The 13,417-nt window shown below is 45.7% G+C and overlaps 1 protein-coding gene across 1 annotated transcript in view; it reads left to right on the forward strand.

The window, feature by feature from the left end:
• LOC102831059 (rho guanine nucleotide exchange factor 7-like) overlaps positions 1 to 13,417 on the forward strand; it is a 231,445-nt gene that overhangs the window by 73,311 nt on the left and 144,717 nt on the right. The window contains exon 2 of the mRNA XM_006851543.1: positions 1,401 to 1,487. Within this exon, the coding sequence (XP_006851606.1) occupies positions 1,401 to 1,487 (87 nt within the window). The remainder of the gene's footprint in view (positions 1 to 1,400; positions 1,488 to 13,417) is intronic.

Here is a 13,417-nt window from a genome sequence, read left to right on the forward strand (position 1 = left end):
CTCATCTTTCTCCCGTGGAGCGGCTGGTAGTTTCGAACCGCTGACCTTAAGGTTCGCAGCCCGATTCGTAGCCTACATATATTTGAGTGGTACATGACTTTTCAAGGTTGTTTTCGGGAAAATCGGAGCAAAAAAGTGCAAAGTGTAGTTGAACTAGGAGACAGCTTTGGTTTTGCTGTTCCATTGTGGGGGGGGACGCCCAGTGTTTTCAGTTTGGAGAGAAACATGTCAGCACTTCCCTGTAATAATCTTTTTAAGTGTAAGAAAAAAATTATGTCCCATCTGGTCCCTCTTCAACATCTCATGACACCAGGTTTTGATTTCTAATTTTAAAAGTCCACAACACTTAAGAGAAGAAACCGCAGTCTTTCTGAGAGCTGACTAATAGAATATGGTGATTTCCCTCTAGAGGGCAAGAGATACAAACATCTTGGAAAGTCCTCAAATGCTAGAATGGTGGGTGATGCGTTAGTGTCTAACTGTACTTAGGCAGTAAAGAACATCCATTTTAACTAGTCACATATTTCCTGGGTAAAAACTTCGCTTTGGCCTCGCGTTTCTCCCTCGGTTACTTTTCAACCTCGATTTCCTTCGTTTCTTGCCACTTGTGGCCCTTGACAGGAACCTTTCATCTGCACTTTTCTGTCCGAGGCTCCATTAGCCAGAATTCCTCCCCCGTTCTCGGGTGGGTGTGGGACTGGTTATTTTGGTTCATCATTCATGAAGCACAAGGGGAAAAGAAAACATTGCACTTGAATCACAACTTGCAAACCTTATGCTGCTCATGATTGTAAATCACAGCTGCCGCGGTTGGCTAAGTGCTGGCCTGCTAAGCACGGAGTTGGAAACCCAATTCCAGGGTCACTGTGAGTCGGAATCGACTCGACGGCACTTAGAGCAATAGTCCGCTATCCTAGGCCCGGGCCGGGAAGACGGACGAGACCACTGATCATGTCTCGGCCCCCTGGGCGTCCGCGGTTCCCGCCGTGCAGGCCGAGCGTCCCAGGCAGCTGCAGGTCGTCGGCGCTGCCTCCGCCGGGAGCGAGGGCCGAGCGCGCCGACACAGCGCGGGAGGAGAAGGCCGAGCGCTGGGCTGGGGCTGGGGCTGGAGCTGGGGCGGGGGCGCTGCCGGGGTGCGTCATTTCCGGCGCCAGGTCTACTTCCTGGTGTGGGAACGGGGGGAATTAGGGATTGGTGCAGCCGGAGAAAAGGAAAAAAAAGGTGAGAAGAAGCGAAGCTCGAGCCGTCCCGCGCCAGCGTTGGTCGGGGCCGAGCGGTGCCGCCGAGAACTGCGCGCGGGACCGGTGGCTGCGGGTCTCTCCGGGCTCCGTGCTCGGGGCGCGTCCGCGGCCTCCACGCCACTGTCGCTGTCGCGCTCAGTGCTTTGCTCTGTGTTGCAGGTCTACCCAGAGCCCCGGAGCGAGAGCGAGTGTCTCAGCAACATCCGTGAGTTCCTGCGAGGCTGCGGGGCCTCCCTGCGCCTGGAGGTGAGCGCGGGCTGCGAGGGGCGCGGGCAGGCGCGACCTGCCGACGGCTTGACCGGCTGAGTAGGTCGCGGTCCTCCTTCCCGGAGTTCGTGGGCGGAGCCGGCGGCGGGCGGGGACCTGGGATGGACGTCCGGAGGCCGGCAGGCCGCCTCGCTAGGCTCCAGTCTCGCCCCGTCTATCTTGGGGGTCGGGGAACGTGGGGTCCTGTAGGGTCCGGGGAACAACTAGAAGGTCGTGCGGGCGAGGGAGCCCGGCACTCGGGTCGCCGGGAGGGTGTGAGCACGGCGTCCTAGGACAGGGAGGAGCCGGTGTCTGGAAAATTCAAACTTTGCCCTGGCTCTTCAGAGAAAAGTGCTTGTAATAGTTCGTATGATGGTGTGGTGGTGATGGTGGTGGTTATGTGCCTTGGAGTCGGTTCCTACTCATAGTGACCCTACAGAGGGTTTCCGAGGCTGTAAATCTTTAAGGGAGCAGAAAGCCTCATCTTTCTCCTGCAGAACAGCTGAGCTTTCGAGTTTGCAGCCCGATTTGTAACCACTACGCTCCCAGAGTTCCTAGTACAATGGTGTAGGGGACATAACTGTCAACAACTGTGTATTTTCTCAGGAGTGGGAACGGAGTTTTTGGCACCTGCCTCATGTTTAACTCTGCGTTTAGGGATCCTTAGGACCCACACATCCAGGTCTGGGTCAGCCCATGAGAATCCTCAGCAGATGATTAGACAAAGTGGAGCCGAAATAAAATGGACACATCATCACTCCTGCCTCCGTTTTTTTCTTCACTTGACCAGAAATTGGTTTTACTGAATGTTCATATTAAAAGATTGATAGTAACCTATGTCTGAGATTTATAAAGTAGATGATGTGGAGGCCGTACCTGGTGACGTGTCTTTTCTGTGTTGAGTATGGTTTTTGTCTGACTCATGGCGACTCTGGATAGGGTTTCCAAGGAGCGGTTGATGGATTTGAACCGTCAACCTTATAGTGCTTATTCCAGGACTCCATTCTAAACGTAGAACTTTATATTAGAAATCTATCTGATCGTTTACTTGGGAGCAATTCGATGTGGTTGCATCGATTCTGTATTTAAATCTTGCCTTTTTCCTGCGGTTTTATCACTCTTATCTTTCAGTTTCCTTATGTGAGATTTGAAACAAGTACTACCCAACTTTTCTTCTTGTTATTAAGTCCTGTCGAGTGGATTCTGACTCTGTACAGGGGTTTCGTAGGAGCAGCTGCTGGATTTGAACCGACGACTTTGTGGTTCGCAGTCCAGTGCTTATCCTACAGTGCCACACCAGGAGTCCACCAAGCTCTTAGATAACAGTATATGAGGTCTTCTCTGACAAGGTAAGATACATAGCATAGGGTGGCCTTTCTTCTGAGAGGAGAGCCTCACTGTAGTTCTTGGGGTGGCGGGTGGGGTAAATCATAAGAGACATCAAATCTTATGGAAAGTTATATGTTGCTGTGAAGCGCTGTCGATTTGATTTGACTCCTAGTGACCCTGTATAGGGTTTCTGAGCAGCTGGGGAGCTTGAACTACTGACCTTGCAGTCAATAACCCGCAGCACCACACCAGGACTCCAAGTAAGGATATGGAGAAAGCTCAATAGTCAGTTGGCATTAGACATGTAGGAGCTGAATGATTGCAGACACCAAGATACTTGATCATTTGTAGTGTTGATGTTGGTGACGAAGTCATTCTAGCGAAGTGAAAGCGTGGAGCCCCCTCTCTGTGACACCGGTAGACCTGCACTCTAGAGTTTTCAAGGCCTGTGACTTTCTGGAAGCAGATTGCTAGGCTCTTCTTCTGACAAACACCTGCATGGGTTTAAACTGACAACTTTTAAAAAGTTCTCTTTAAACCTTTTGTGGTGACTGGAGTGAAGGCTTACAAAGCAGATCATCAGTTTTCCTTGTACTTTGCTTCATTACAATGATTGCAATCCCCTCTATATGCTGGCAACTTTTTAATTGTGCCATCCACAGACCCCTGTAGGTGGCACAACATGCTGTGACCTTACAGGTCCCATAGGGTTTCCTACAGGCCAGAGTCAGCTCGATGACACTCAACAGCAACAACCTTTACGGAAGCACATTGCCTGATCCCCTCCTTCTGAGGGGCTGCTGGGTTCAAATGGCTCACATTTCAGTTAACAACCAAGTGCTTAACCACTGTTGTTAAGTGCTGTCCAGTCAGTTCTGACTCCTAGTAACCCTGTATTGTTGTTGTGAGGTGCTGTCGTGTTGTTTCCGACCCATAGTGACCCTCTGTAGGGTTTTCGTGGAGCAGCTGGTTAGCTTGAACCACTGATCTTGCGATTAAAACTGACATTGAAGTCTAACGCAGTGCCATACCAGGACTGCAGTGACCTTGTATAGGATCCTTGTATAGAGTTTCTGAGGCTGTAAATCTTGAGGGTACACAAAGCTCCCAGTGGAGGGAGCTGTTGTGGGCTCAGACTACAAGCTAGTGGACTCCTGGCGTGGCATTGGAGGATAAGCATGGGATTGTGAACTACAAGATCGGAGGTTCAAACCCACCAGCTGCTCCTCAGAAACCCTATGTGGGGTCACTATGAGTCAAAACCTACTTGACATGCTTAACAACACCACCTTATCCTACAGCACCATCTAACACTTTCCAAACACCAGAGATCTCTTTATAAGAGGGAAAAGCCGTTGTTTCTGTAATGGCTTTTCATTTGTTGTTTCAGTTTTGTTACTTAACAATACAACTTTCTTAATTGGGTTGTGGTAAGGAACTCTGGTAGCGTGGTGGTTATGAATTGGGCTGCTAACCTCAAGGTCAGCAGTTCGAATCTACCAACTGTTCCATGGGAGAAAGATGAAGCTTTCTGCTCCTATAAAGATTTATAGCCTCAGAAACCCTGTACAGGGTCACTATGAGTCAGAACCGGCTCCACGGTGCTTTACAACAATATGATTTAAGGAGCTCAGGTAGCGTAGTGGTTACGAGTTGAGCTGCCAGCCTCAAGGTCAGCAGTTCGAAACTACCCAGCGGTTTCGCCGGAGAAAGATGAGGCTTTCTGCTCCCATAAAGATTTACAACCTCGGAAACCCTGTGCAGGATCACTATGAGCCGAAACCGACTCCACGGCACATAACAACAACAACAATATGCTTTACCCTGTAGCAAGCTTTACTTTTTCTTGACGTTTGTTGTGGGATCTTAATATTCTCTTTAAAGCCTTGAGTTTCGTTTATGTGTTAGAGTAAATGTGAAATACAGTTGGGTCTGAAAGTGCTTTCCACATTAAGATGATAATCTGACAACTTCATTGTAAGTCTTTTCAAAGGAAATGTTGATTTAAAGAAAGTTGAATGTTAAAAGTCTTCATCTTTAGCTTTTTAAAGGTTGCTGTTGAAGTTTTTACCTAGCAACTATATTATATATTTAAGGATTTATTTAGAGATGTGGAGGAAGAGAATTTATGTTTACTAATTTATTATGTGGAGTCCTTCTGTGGCACTGTAGGATAAACAGTGGACTGCTAGCCACAGTGTCAGCAGTTCAGACACACCAGCCGGTCCTAGGAAACCCTATGCAGGGTCACTAGGAGTGGAAACGGACTCCATATCACTTAAGAACAGCAATGTGTCAAAGGCCTCTAGAGCAGTACTTGGCATATAGCGGTGGTAAGGGTGGTGTGCCATCGAGTTGGTTCCAGCTCAGCTGCGCTATAAAGAGTGTCCGAGGCTGTAAATCTCTATGGGAGTAGAGAGCTTAGTAGTTCTCCTTCAGAGTAGCTGGTAGATTTGAACTGCGAAACAAGCCAACTCGGAACCCACTCTGCTGCCAGCTCTTATTGGCAGGTAGTAGACCCTCCCTAAGTATCTGTTGTCAGTTAACCCTTGAAGTGAGGATGGTAAGACTTGTTTACTTTGAACATGTCGTCAGGAGAGAACAACCCCTGAGGCAGCATATCATACCTGGTAAAGTGTAAAGTCGAGGGTCAGAGAAAAGGAGGAAGACCCCTAATGATACAGGTTGGTACAGTGGCTGCAACAGTGCACACCAAACACAGTAGTGGGGGAGGGGAGGGGAGGGGGCAGTGAGGTGAAACTGACTGGATGGTACCTAACAACAAGAAATTGATCGGATGGTCCTGAGTTTGTAGTTGACGCAACTATAGATAGCTTCCTTTTGAAGAAAAAAATCTGTATGACTTAATTTGGACTATTTTGAAAGAATAGACATCTCTTCTGTTAAATTTAAAATGAGAGAGACAAATTTTTGTTAACGTTCTTCCAAACTTGGTATATATTCATACACAAAACTCGCAATCCTAAGACGGATTAAAAGAAAAATAACAAAACAAAGTCAAAAGCCTCATAAATTGTTCTTTTATTGTAACTTTTAGGATGTTAACCCTGAAAAAATAATTCTTACAGGGTATGGATTGAATTTGCACTGCCAGAGTGTTTTAATCTGTTGTATGAAGAAGGAGATCTGAGAGAGTGAGTCTTAGATGGTGGCCACAATGCAATATTTCCCAACATTTATAAAGGAAAAGACTTTGAAACATGCTCTAGGGTTGACACATTTTCACAAAATTCTTAAAGATAAGAGCCTACAAAGAAACATTTTGAAATAATAGATATGGGCAGCTTAAATTTGAGATTAGTTTAGTTTTCTATAGTTACAAATGTCAAGACACTTTTCCCTAGGGCTTAGTTCAGGCTGAGTTGTTTGTAACATGATTTTGGTATAGGTGTTTTCTTAACCTGCTGCCATTTAAAACTACCCTAAGACTTCTTAAAAGAAAAGAGCGAACTTAGATTTACTAGATGCTACTTTAGTGTATCCACATCTTGATTGTTGTTGTTAAGTGCCGTTGAGTCGGTTCCGACCCATAGCGACCCTGTACAGGGTTTCCGAGGGTGTAAATCCTTACGGGAGTAGAAAGCCTCATCTTTCTCCCGCGAAGCGGCTGGTAGTTTCAAACCGCTGACCTTAAGGTTCGCAGCCCGATTCGTAACCACTACGCTACCAGAGCTCCTTGATTAGTGGTAGAAAATCAGATATTACCCCTTACTGAGTTCTGCAAATGAAAGGAATTTTATTTATTAATTTTAAAGGAATATCATGCTGTATACATTTTTTGCATTTATTACTGTAAGAAGTAATTTAGGTTTCAAATTAGACTTTTTTAAAAAGAAGAAATCAGCACATACAAATTAGATGACCTGTTCACTTTTAAGACTTTTTCTTTGTTACCTACTATGCATACTAAGGAACTCTGGTAGCGTAGTGGTTACGAATCGGGCTGCGAACCTTAAGGTCAGCAGTTCGAAACTACCAGCTGCTCCATGGAAGAAAGACAAGGCTTTCTGCCCTTTCAAAGATTTACAGCCTTGGAAACACTGTACAGGGTCGCTATGGGTCGGAACCGACTCGACGACACTTAACAACAACAACAACAGCATGCATACTGTCTCTGTAAATAGTATTAAATTGATAAGGATTTAGTGTTGTTTTGTTTTTCCAATGCCTGGTGATGTAAGATAAGGTCCTAGGAGACATGAACTTAGAACTGTAGTGCTCCTGTTGTTGTTGGTGCCACTGACTTGGAGTTGGCTGTAACTCAGCTTAACCTTGGAGTCCTGGTGTGGCGCTCTAGGAGAATGCACTGGATTGCAAGATCGGTTTGAACCACAAGGTCAGTAGTTCAAACTCACCAGCCCCTCTTCAGAAACCCTATACAGGGTCGCTATATGAGTTGGAAATGACTCGACAACACTTAATAGTGACACGACACGACATTTAGCAAAATGTAATTTTGCTTTGTTCTGCACCATCCCCACGATTGTCCTGCTGTACTGATATATATGCGCTTGAGTCTATTTAGTCTCAGCGACCCTGTGCAACAGATAGTAGCCTACACAACCCTGCCTTGGTTTTAGAGGCGCTGGTTTCCTAGTCTCTGAGTTACCCTACCTTGGTTTTAGATGTGCTGGTTTCCCAGTCTCTGAGTTACCCTGCCTTGGTTTTAGATGTGCTGGTTTCCCAGTCTCTGAGTTACCCTGCCTTGATTTTAGATGTGCTGGCTTCCTAGTCTCTGAGTTACCCTACCTTGGTTTTAGATGTGCTGGTTTCCCAGTGTCTGAGTTACCCTGCCTTGGTTTTAGATGTGCTGGCTTCCCAGTCTGTGAGTTACCCTGCCTTGATTTTAGATGTGCTGGCTTCCTAGTCTCTAATTTTTAGGGAAGCAGGTTGACGGGTTTTTCCCCCATGGAATCACTGGGTGGGTTTGAGCTGCCAACCTATTGGTTACCCAGCTGAGTGCTTAACTGCTGTGCCACCAGGATGCCTTATAAATGTCTAACTAATTACATTTGGTACCTACCTCGACAAACAAATTTACTTTAAGTTTGACTTTCAAAGTGAAAGCAGCGCTGTGATTCTGTACGAGTTATCTTAGGAGTCCTGTGCCCTTGTTCCTTGGTATAAATGGGGCATCAGTTTCAGAGCCCTGTCAAAATCTAGGACTGGTGATGCATTCACAACAGCAAAGTTGTGCTTCTATGATTTCTCTGATGGTTTCCGTTCTTGGTGTAGACCTCAAATTGTCTTTCAGTGGTTTGGTTTTTGTGGTACAGATTATCAGAAAATAAACATAGAAAGGTTCAGGGGGGATACAGGGCACTTAATTTCTCTGGGACTCAATTTCTTCATTTGTCAAGTGCAGATTTTGCAATGCAAGATGCCACCTTTATCCCTTCGTAATAATTACTGGTTTGTGAAAAGTTTGATCCAAAGTGCTTATTTAATAGATTAATAACAGGGCTAATGATGAGCCAGTTTAGATAATGTGTGTGCTTAGTAGAGAGATAGTAGCTTGAAGGGTGTTGTTAGGTACTGTAGAGTCAGTTCTGACTCACAACATCCCTTTGAGAATGGAACAAATACTGCCCCGCTCTGGACCCTCATCACAATCGGCTTGAGCCCATTCTAGGGCAACTGTGTCAGTCCAGCCCCTTAGGGTCTTCCTCTTTTTCTCTGATCTGTTGCTTTACCAAACATGATGTCTTTCTCCAGGAGCTGGCCTCACCTGATCACATGTCCAAAGTATGTGACAGGAAGTCTCACTGTCTTGGCTTCTAAGGAACATTCTGACGGTACATCCTCCAACCTAGATTTCCTTCTTCTTCTGGCACTGAAAGGTTTAATATTCCTCATCAAGTCATAGTTCAGAGGCATCAATTATTGTTTCGTCTTCCTTCATTGTTGAGCTTTCAACATGCATATGTTGTTGTTGTTAGGTGCCATCCAACTCATAGCGACCTGTTAAGCACAGCAGAACCAAGTACAAGGTGAATGAAAATAGCATGGCTCGGGTCAGGCGCCCCTTAGTCTTGTAAGTGACATCTTTGCTTTTAACAAGTTATGTTTTTCAAAGATCCAGTCAAACTCATAATTATGTTCACTCTTACTTCCTGGGAGCCCTGATGTGGCGTTTAAGATAAGCACTGGATTGTTAACTGAACATATAATGATAGGCCTCCTGTTAATGGCTTGATAGCATTAAGGGCAGAGAGCAGCTCTCATCCTGTCTGGTGACGATGCGGTTTAGCTGCAGCATTGGGAAGATGATGTGAAATCCTGTCGTCTGTCACAGGGACCGGTGCCCTGCTGCCAGTGTGCTTCTGAAACATAGGAGCCCGTTGCTACTGTTTTTATCCAGAGAAGAAAATTCCTTGTAAAGTATTTCCTTTAGTACTTGCAGAATATCAAGTTTCTAATATTAAACTTTCATAGTTTTTTTTTTTTTTTAAACAAGTTGCATTTTTTGAAAATCAATAAAGTTCATAATTAATGTTCTCTGTCTTGGTGTGGCGCTGCAGGATAAGCACTGAACTGCTAACTGAGAGGTCGTTAGTTCAGATGTACCAGGTGCTCTTCGGCAACTACCTCTCACTGTGAGTCGGAACCAGCTCATCGAAACTTCACAACAGCGTTGTTTCCTGGGCGACACTAAATTTGCTGTCGATTGAAATGAGAAAAGTGCGTCCATTTCTGCCAATGGGAACACCAATCCGAGGATGTAGATCTCTTGTAGCATTTCTGATTGGATAGTTCCTCTGAGGAGCCCTGCTGATGGGCTGCTGGCCAGCTTCCTGGGTGAGAGAGCTGAGCGTTTGATTCTGCAGCAGTTTCAGCTGAGAAACCTTCTGGGCTGGGGTCCTTTGGGGCAGGAGGAGGTTGTTGTGAGTCAGAGTTGACTCAGTGACACCTCACAAGGAGGAGCAGCTCCTCTGCATTAGAACTGATCTCAGTTCTTGCATTTTATTGTGAGGCAGCTGGTGTAGTGTTTTCCTTTTCTGTTGCTGCCTACAAGTGACCACAAATATTGAGCGTTTAAGACAAGGTCAATTTGTAGGTCATAGTTTTGTAGGTCAGAAGTCTGGGCAGGTTTGTCATGGTCCTCTGGTTAAGTCACTGTGGCTGGCCCAAATCAAGGGCCTGACTGGGCTCGTATCTGGGGAGCAGTTGCTTTCTAGGCTCCTTCAGGTGGTTGGCAGAATTCAGTTCTTTGTGGTTGTGGGGTTGTTGTTGTTAAGCGCCGTCGAATCGATTCTGACCCATAGTGACCCTGTATAGGGTTTCTGAGGAGCTGGTGAGCTGGAACTGTCGACCTTGCAGTTCACACGGCTTTGCAGTCTGACACATTAACCCACAGCGCCATCCCAGGTTGTGCGCTAGAGGGCCCCTTAGTCTTACAGGCTGGCTCTGTAGCGATGCTCTCGGCATCTTGAAGCCACTCTCAGGTGCTTTCCACTTGGCATCTCCAGCTCAGGTCACAAATCAACTTCCACCAGGCTCATTCCTCCGTGAGCCCCTGCTGAAGATTTGCCTTTCCACCCCTGATACCCTGAGTCAGAATGTACTATCCATTGAATCGTTCAAAGCCCTTCTATATCGTTACCACAATTACAAACAGTTTGTGAAAACAATATAATCATTTTAAATAAAGAACAGAAGAGTGAGGTCAGGCTTAATAGGTTGGAATCCTGGTTCTTTTAATAGTCATGTGAACCCTTAGCCTCGATTTCCCCTGTTTAACATATAAAACAAGACCTTGGGGATGAATGATTAGTACCTCCCAGAGTTATTTTATGGGTTAGCTGAAATAAAGTCCCTGATGCAGACCACCCATTACCATTGCGACCCTAGGTAGGATTTCTGAGGGTGTAAATCTTTACTGGAGCAGAAAGTCTCAGCTTTCTCCAAAAGAACTGTTGGTGGCTCTGAACTGCCAAGGTTGCAGTTAGCAGTCCAGTGCTTATCCTATAGTGCCACATGGACCTTAAAGTACCTTATGTTGTTATGTGCCATCTAGCTGATTCTCACTCCGGGTTTCAGCAGTCCAGGGCTTATCTCACAGTGTCACACCTATCAGCATCATTTTCTCACTTCACGTCTTTCATGTTTATATGCAGTGGTTAGGGCACATGACTGCTCATTGACGGGTCAGTGGTTTGAATGCACCAGCCATACTTTGTAGGAGAAAGGTCTGACAGGTGCTTCCCTGTGGATTACTGTGGTTAGTGCCATCAAGTCAATTGTGACTCATAGCGACCCTGTATAGGGTTTCCAAGGAGCGGCTGATGGGTTTGAACCACCAACCTTGTGGTTAGCAGTCCAGCGCTGATCCTACAGCGTCACACCAGGAGTCCAGATTTCAGTCTTGGAAACTCTGTGGGGCAGTTCTGCTTTGTCCTGCAGGGTCCATACGAGTTGAAATCTACTGGATAGTACTGGTGTTGCTGGGAGTGTATTTGTGTGCATGTCACTGGCAGATACTCTGGGAGATAAGGGTAGAATAAGTTTCTCTCTCTAAGAAATAGAAAATCTTTTAGAGGATATAAAACATAATAATAGCACAGATAATACAGAGAAGAGTATATTCTATAGGGTAGGAACAGAAACAAAAGGACATGGAAATTTAGATAGTGAAATCTTCCCAGAGACTGGGCATTGGAGTTGTTCCCTTTTGATTGGTGAGCATCAGAGGGCAGGAGAGTATAGACTGAGTGAAGGATAGAAGGATGACCGGATGTGGAGCAGTGTGAATAGGATGCAGGGAGAAGAAGTAGGCAGTTTGCTTGAAGTGTAGGGAATTCATGAGAGAAAGGGCTAGAAGGCTAAGGGCCTTAATATTAGGAGGGTTTTCTTTCTTCTAGGAATCCAGGTGAGAGGTAATAAAGTCTAAATGAAGATGGATAAGTCCTGCTGATTTAGTTTTGACTCAGAGCGACCCTATATAGGGTTTCCAAGGATCAGCTGGTGGGTTTGAACTGCCGACCTTGTGTTTCAAAGTCTAGTGTTGATCCAGGAGCCCCATAAAGATTGTTGTTGTTGTGAGTTCTGTTGAGTTGGTTCCTGCTCATAGAGACCTTGTATAGGCTTTGTGAGGTGCACTTGAACCGCTGACTTAGGCAGGATCAGGTACCTGAGAGTTCAAAGAGTACAAGGAGGCCGGGGTGTCTGGGCCTTGATGACTCGGAGGGTGGTGTTGTCTTTATCAGGAAATTAGGAGAGCTGCTGAAAGGGATTTGGGAAGGGAAGGCATTGTAGCCTGTAATACACTAACCATAGTAGCACTGTGTTAGTGACGGTGGGCCTTTTCTGATGGACCTAAGTAAGTGATTGGCTCCTGTCTCAGGTCAGGTAGTCAGCATTAGGTGACTACTGCAGTCACGTCAAAAAATCACAAAGAGAAACTGTGTGACAGGAGATTTTGGGATTTTGTGGTGTGAAAGTTGGCAAAGATATCCTGGATGTATATATCCGTTCGGAGTTCTAGTGTCAACGCTATAGGATAAGCACTGGACTGCTAACTGCAAAGTCTGTGATTCAAACTCACCAGCCTCTATGTAGAGTGGCTATGAATCTGGCGGACTCAACAACTCTTAACAAAAACAACATGGTGAGTGTGGCGGAAGCCAAGGGCAAATTGCTAAGGGGTTTTTTGTTTGTTTTTATGGTTTTATTATGAATTCAAAGGAGCTCTGGTAGCATAATGGTTACGAGTAAGGATGCCAACTTCAAAGTCGGCAGCTCGAAACTACCAGCGGTTCCGCGGGAGAAAGTTGAGGCGTTTTGCTCCCGTAAAGATTTACAGTCTCGGAAACCCTGTGCAGGGTCACTATGAGTCGGAATCGACTCCATGGTACTTACCAACAACAACATTATGAATTAAGTGATAGTTTACGTGGGAGAACATCAGCTTTACATTCATCCTATGATATTTCATTGCATTGCAATGACTTCAATCCCCTGTATGCATCGTCATTCAACAGCATTTGCTTCCATTCCCTCTGTTTTGTTTTTTTTTGAATGTACACCGAAGCACTCGGGAATATATAACCATTCAAACAACCAAAGGCTACACCTCGCAAGCCTGCCCGCCAGCTGTCAGCACACAGCCCCTCTCACTCCCCAGCTGTTCCATCTATCCACGTCATTGTCTCTGCCTCCATTTCTGGTGTCACTGCTTCTCCAGATAGGATCCCGCACTCCGCTCTTTTTTCTTGATGGTCCCAGGGTCCTCACTCTTGGACTGCAAGATCAGCCACTCCCCTCCTTTTGTTACAAAACCTCTATGTTTGCAATGCTCAGTCAGTCCTGATAACAGTTATTCACTGTTGAACCACAAGAGTCTTGTATCTCCATCTCCTTTCACCAGCCCCATCCAGACAGGTTGATAATACCAGGTTGTATTTTAAGATGTCTCCTAATGCAACTAAAAGAAAAAAGATACTGGGGGTCAGAAAGATCCCTGCCTTTTCCTCACTCCGGAGCAACTCTTCAACTCCCATTTTGCCATTGCTTCTCCATTTCTAAACTGCATCTTTTAACTGTTGTCTTTTTTCTTTTTACGGTTTTTATTGTGGATTGAG

This window comes from Chrysochloris asiatica, unplaced genomic scaffold (assembly GCF_000296735.1).
Source record: "Chrysochloris asiatica unplaced genomic scaffold, ChrAsi1.0 scaffold00029, whole genome shotgun sequence".
Lineage (NCBI taxonomy): Eukaryota > Metazoa > Chordata > Mammalia > Afrosoricida > Chrysochloridae > Chrysochloris > Chrysochloris asiatica.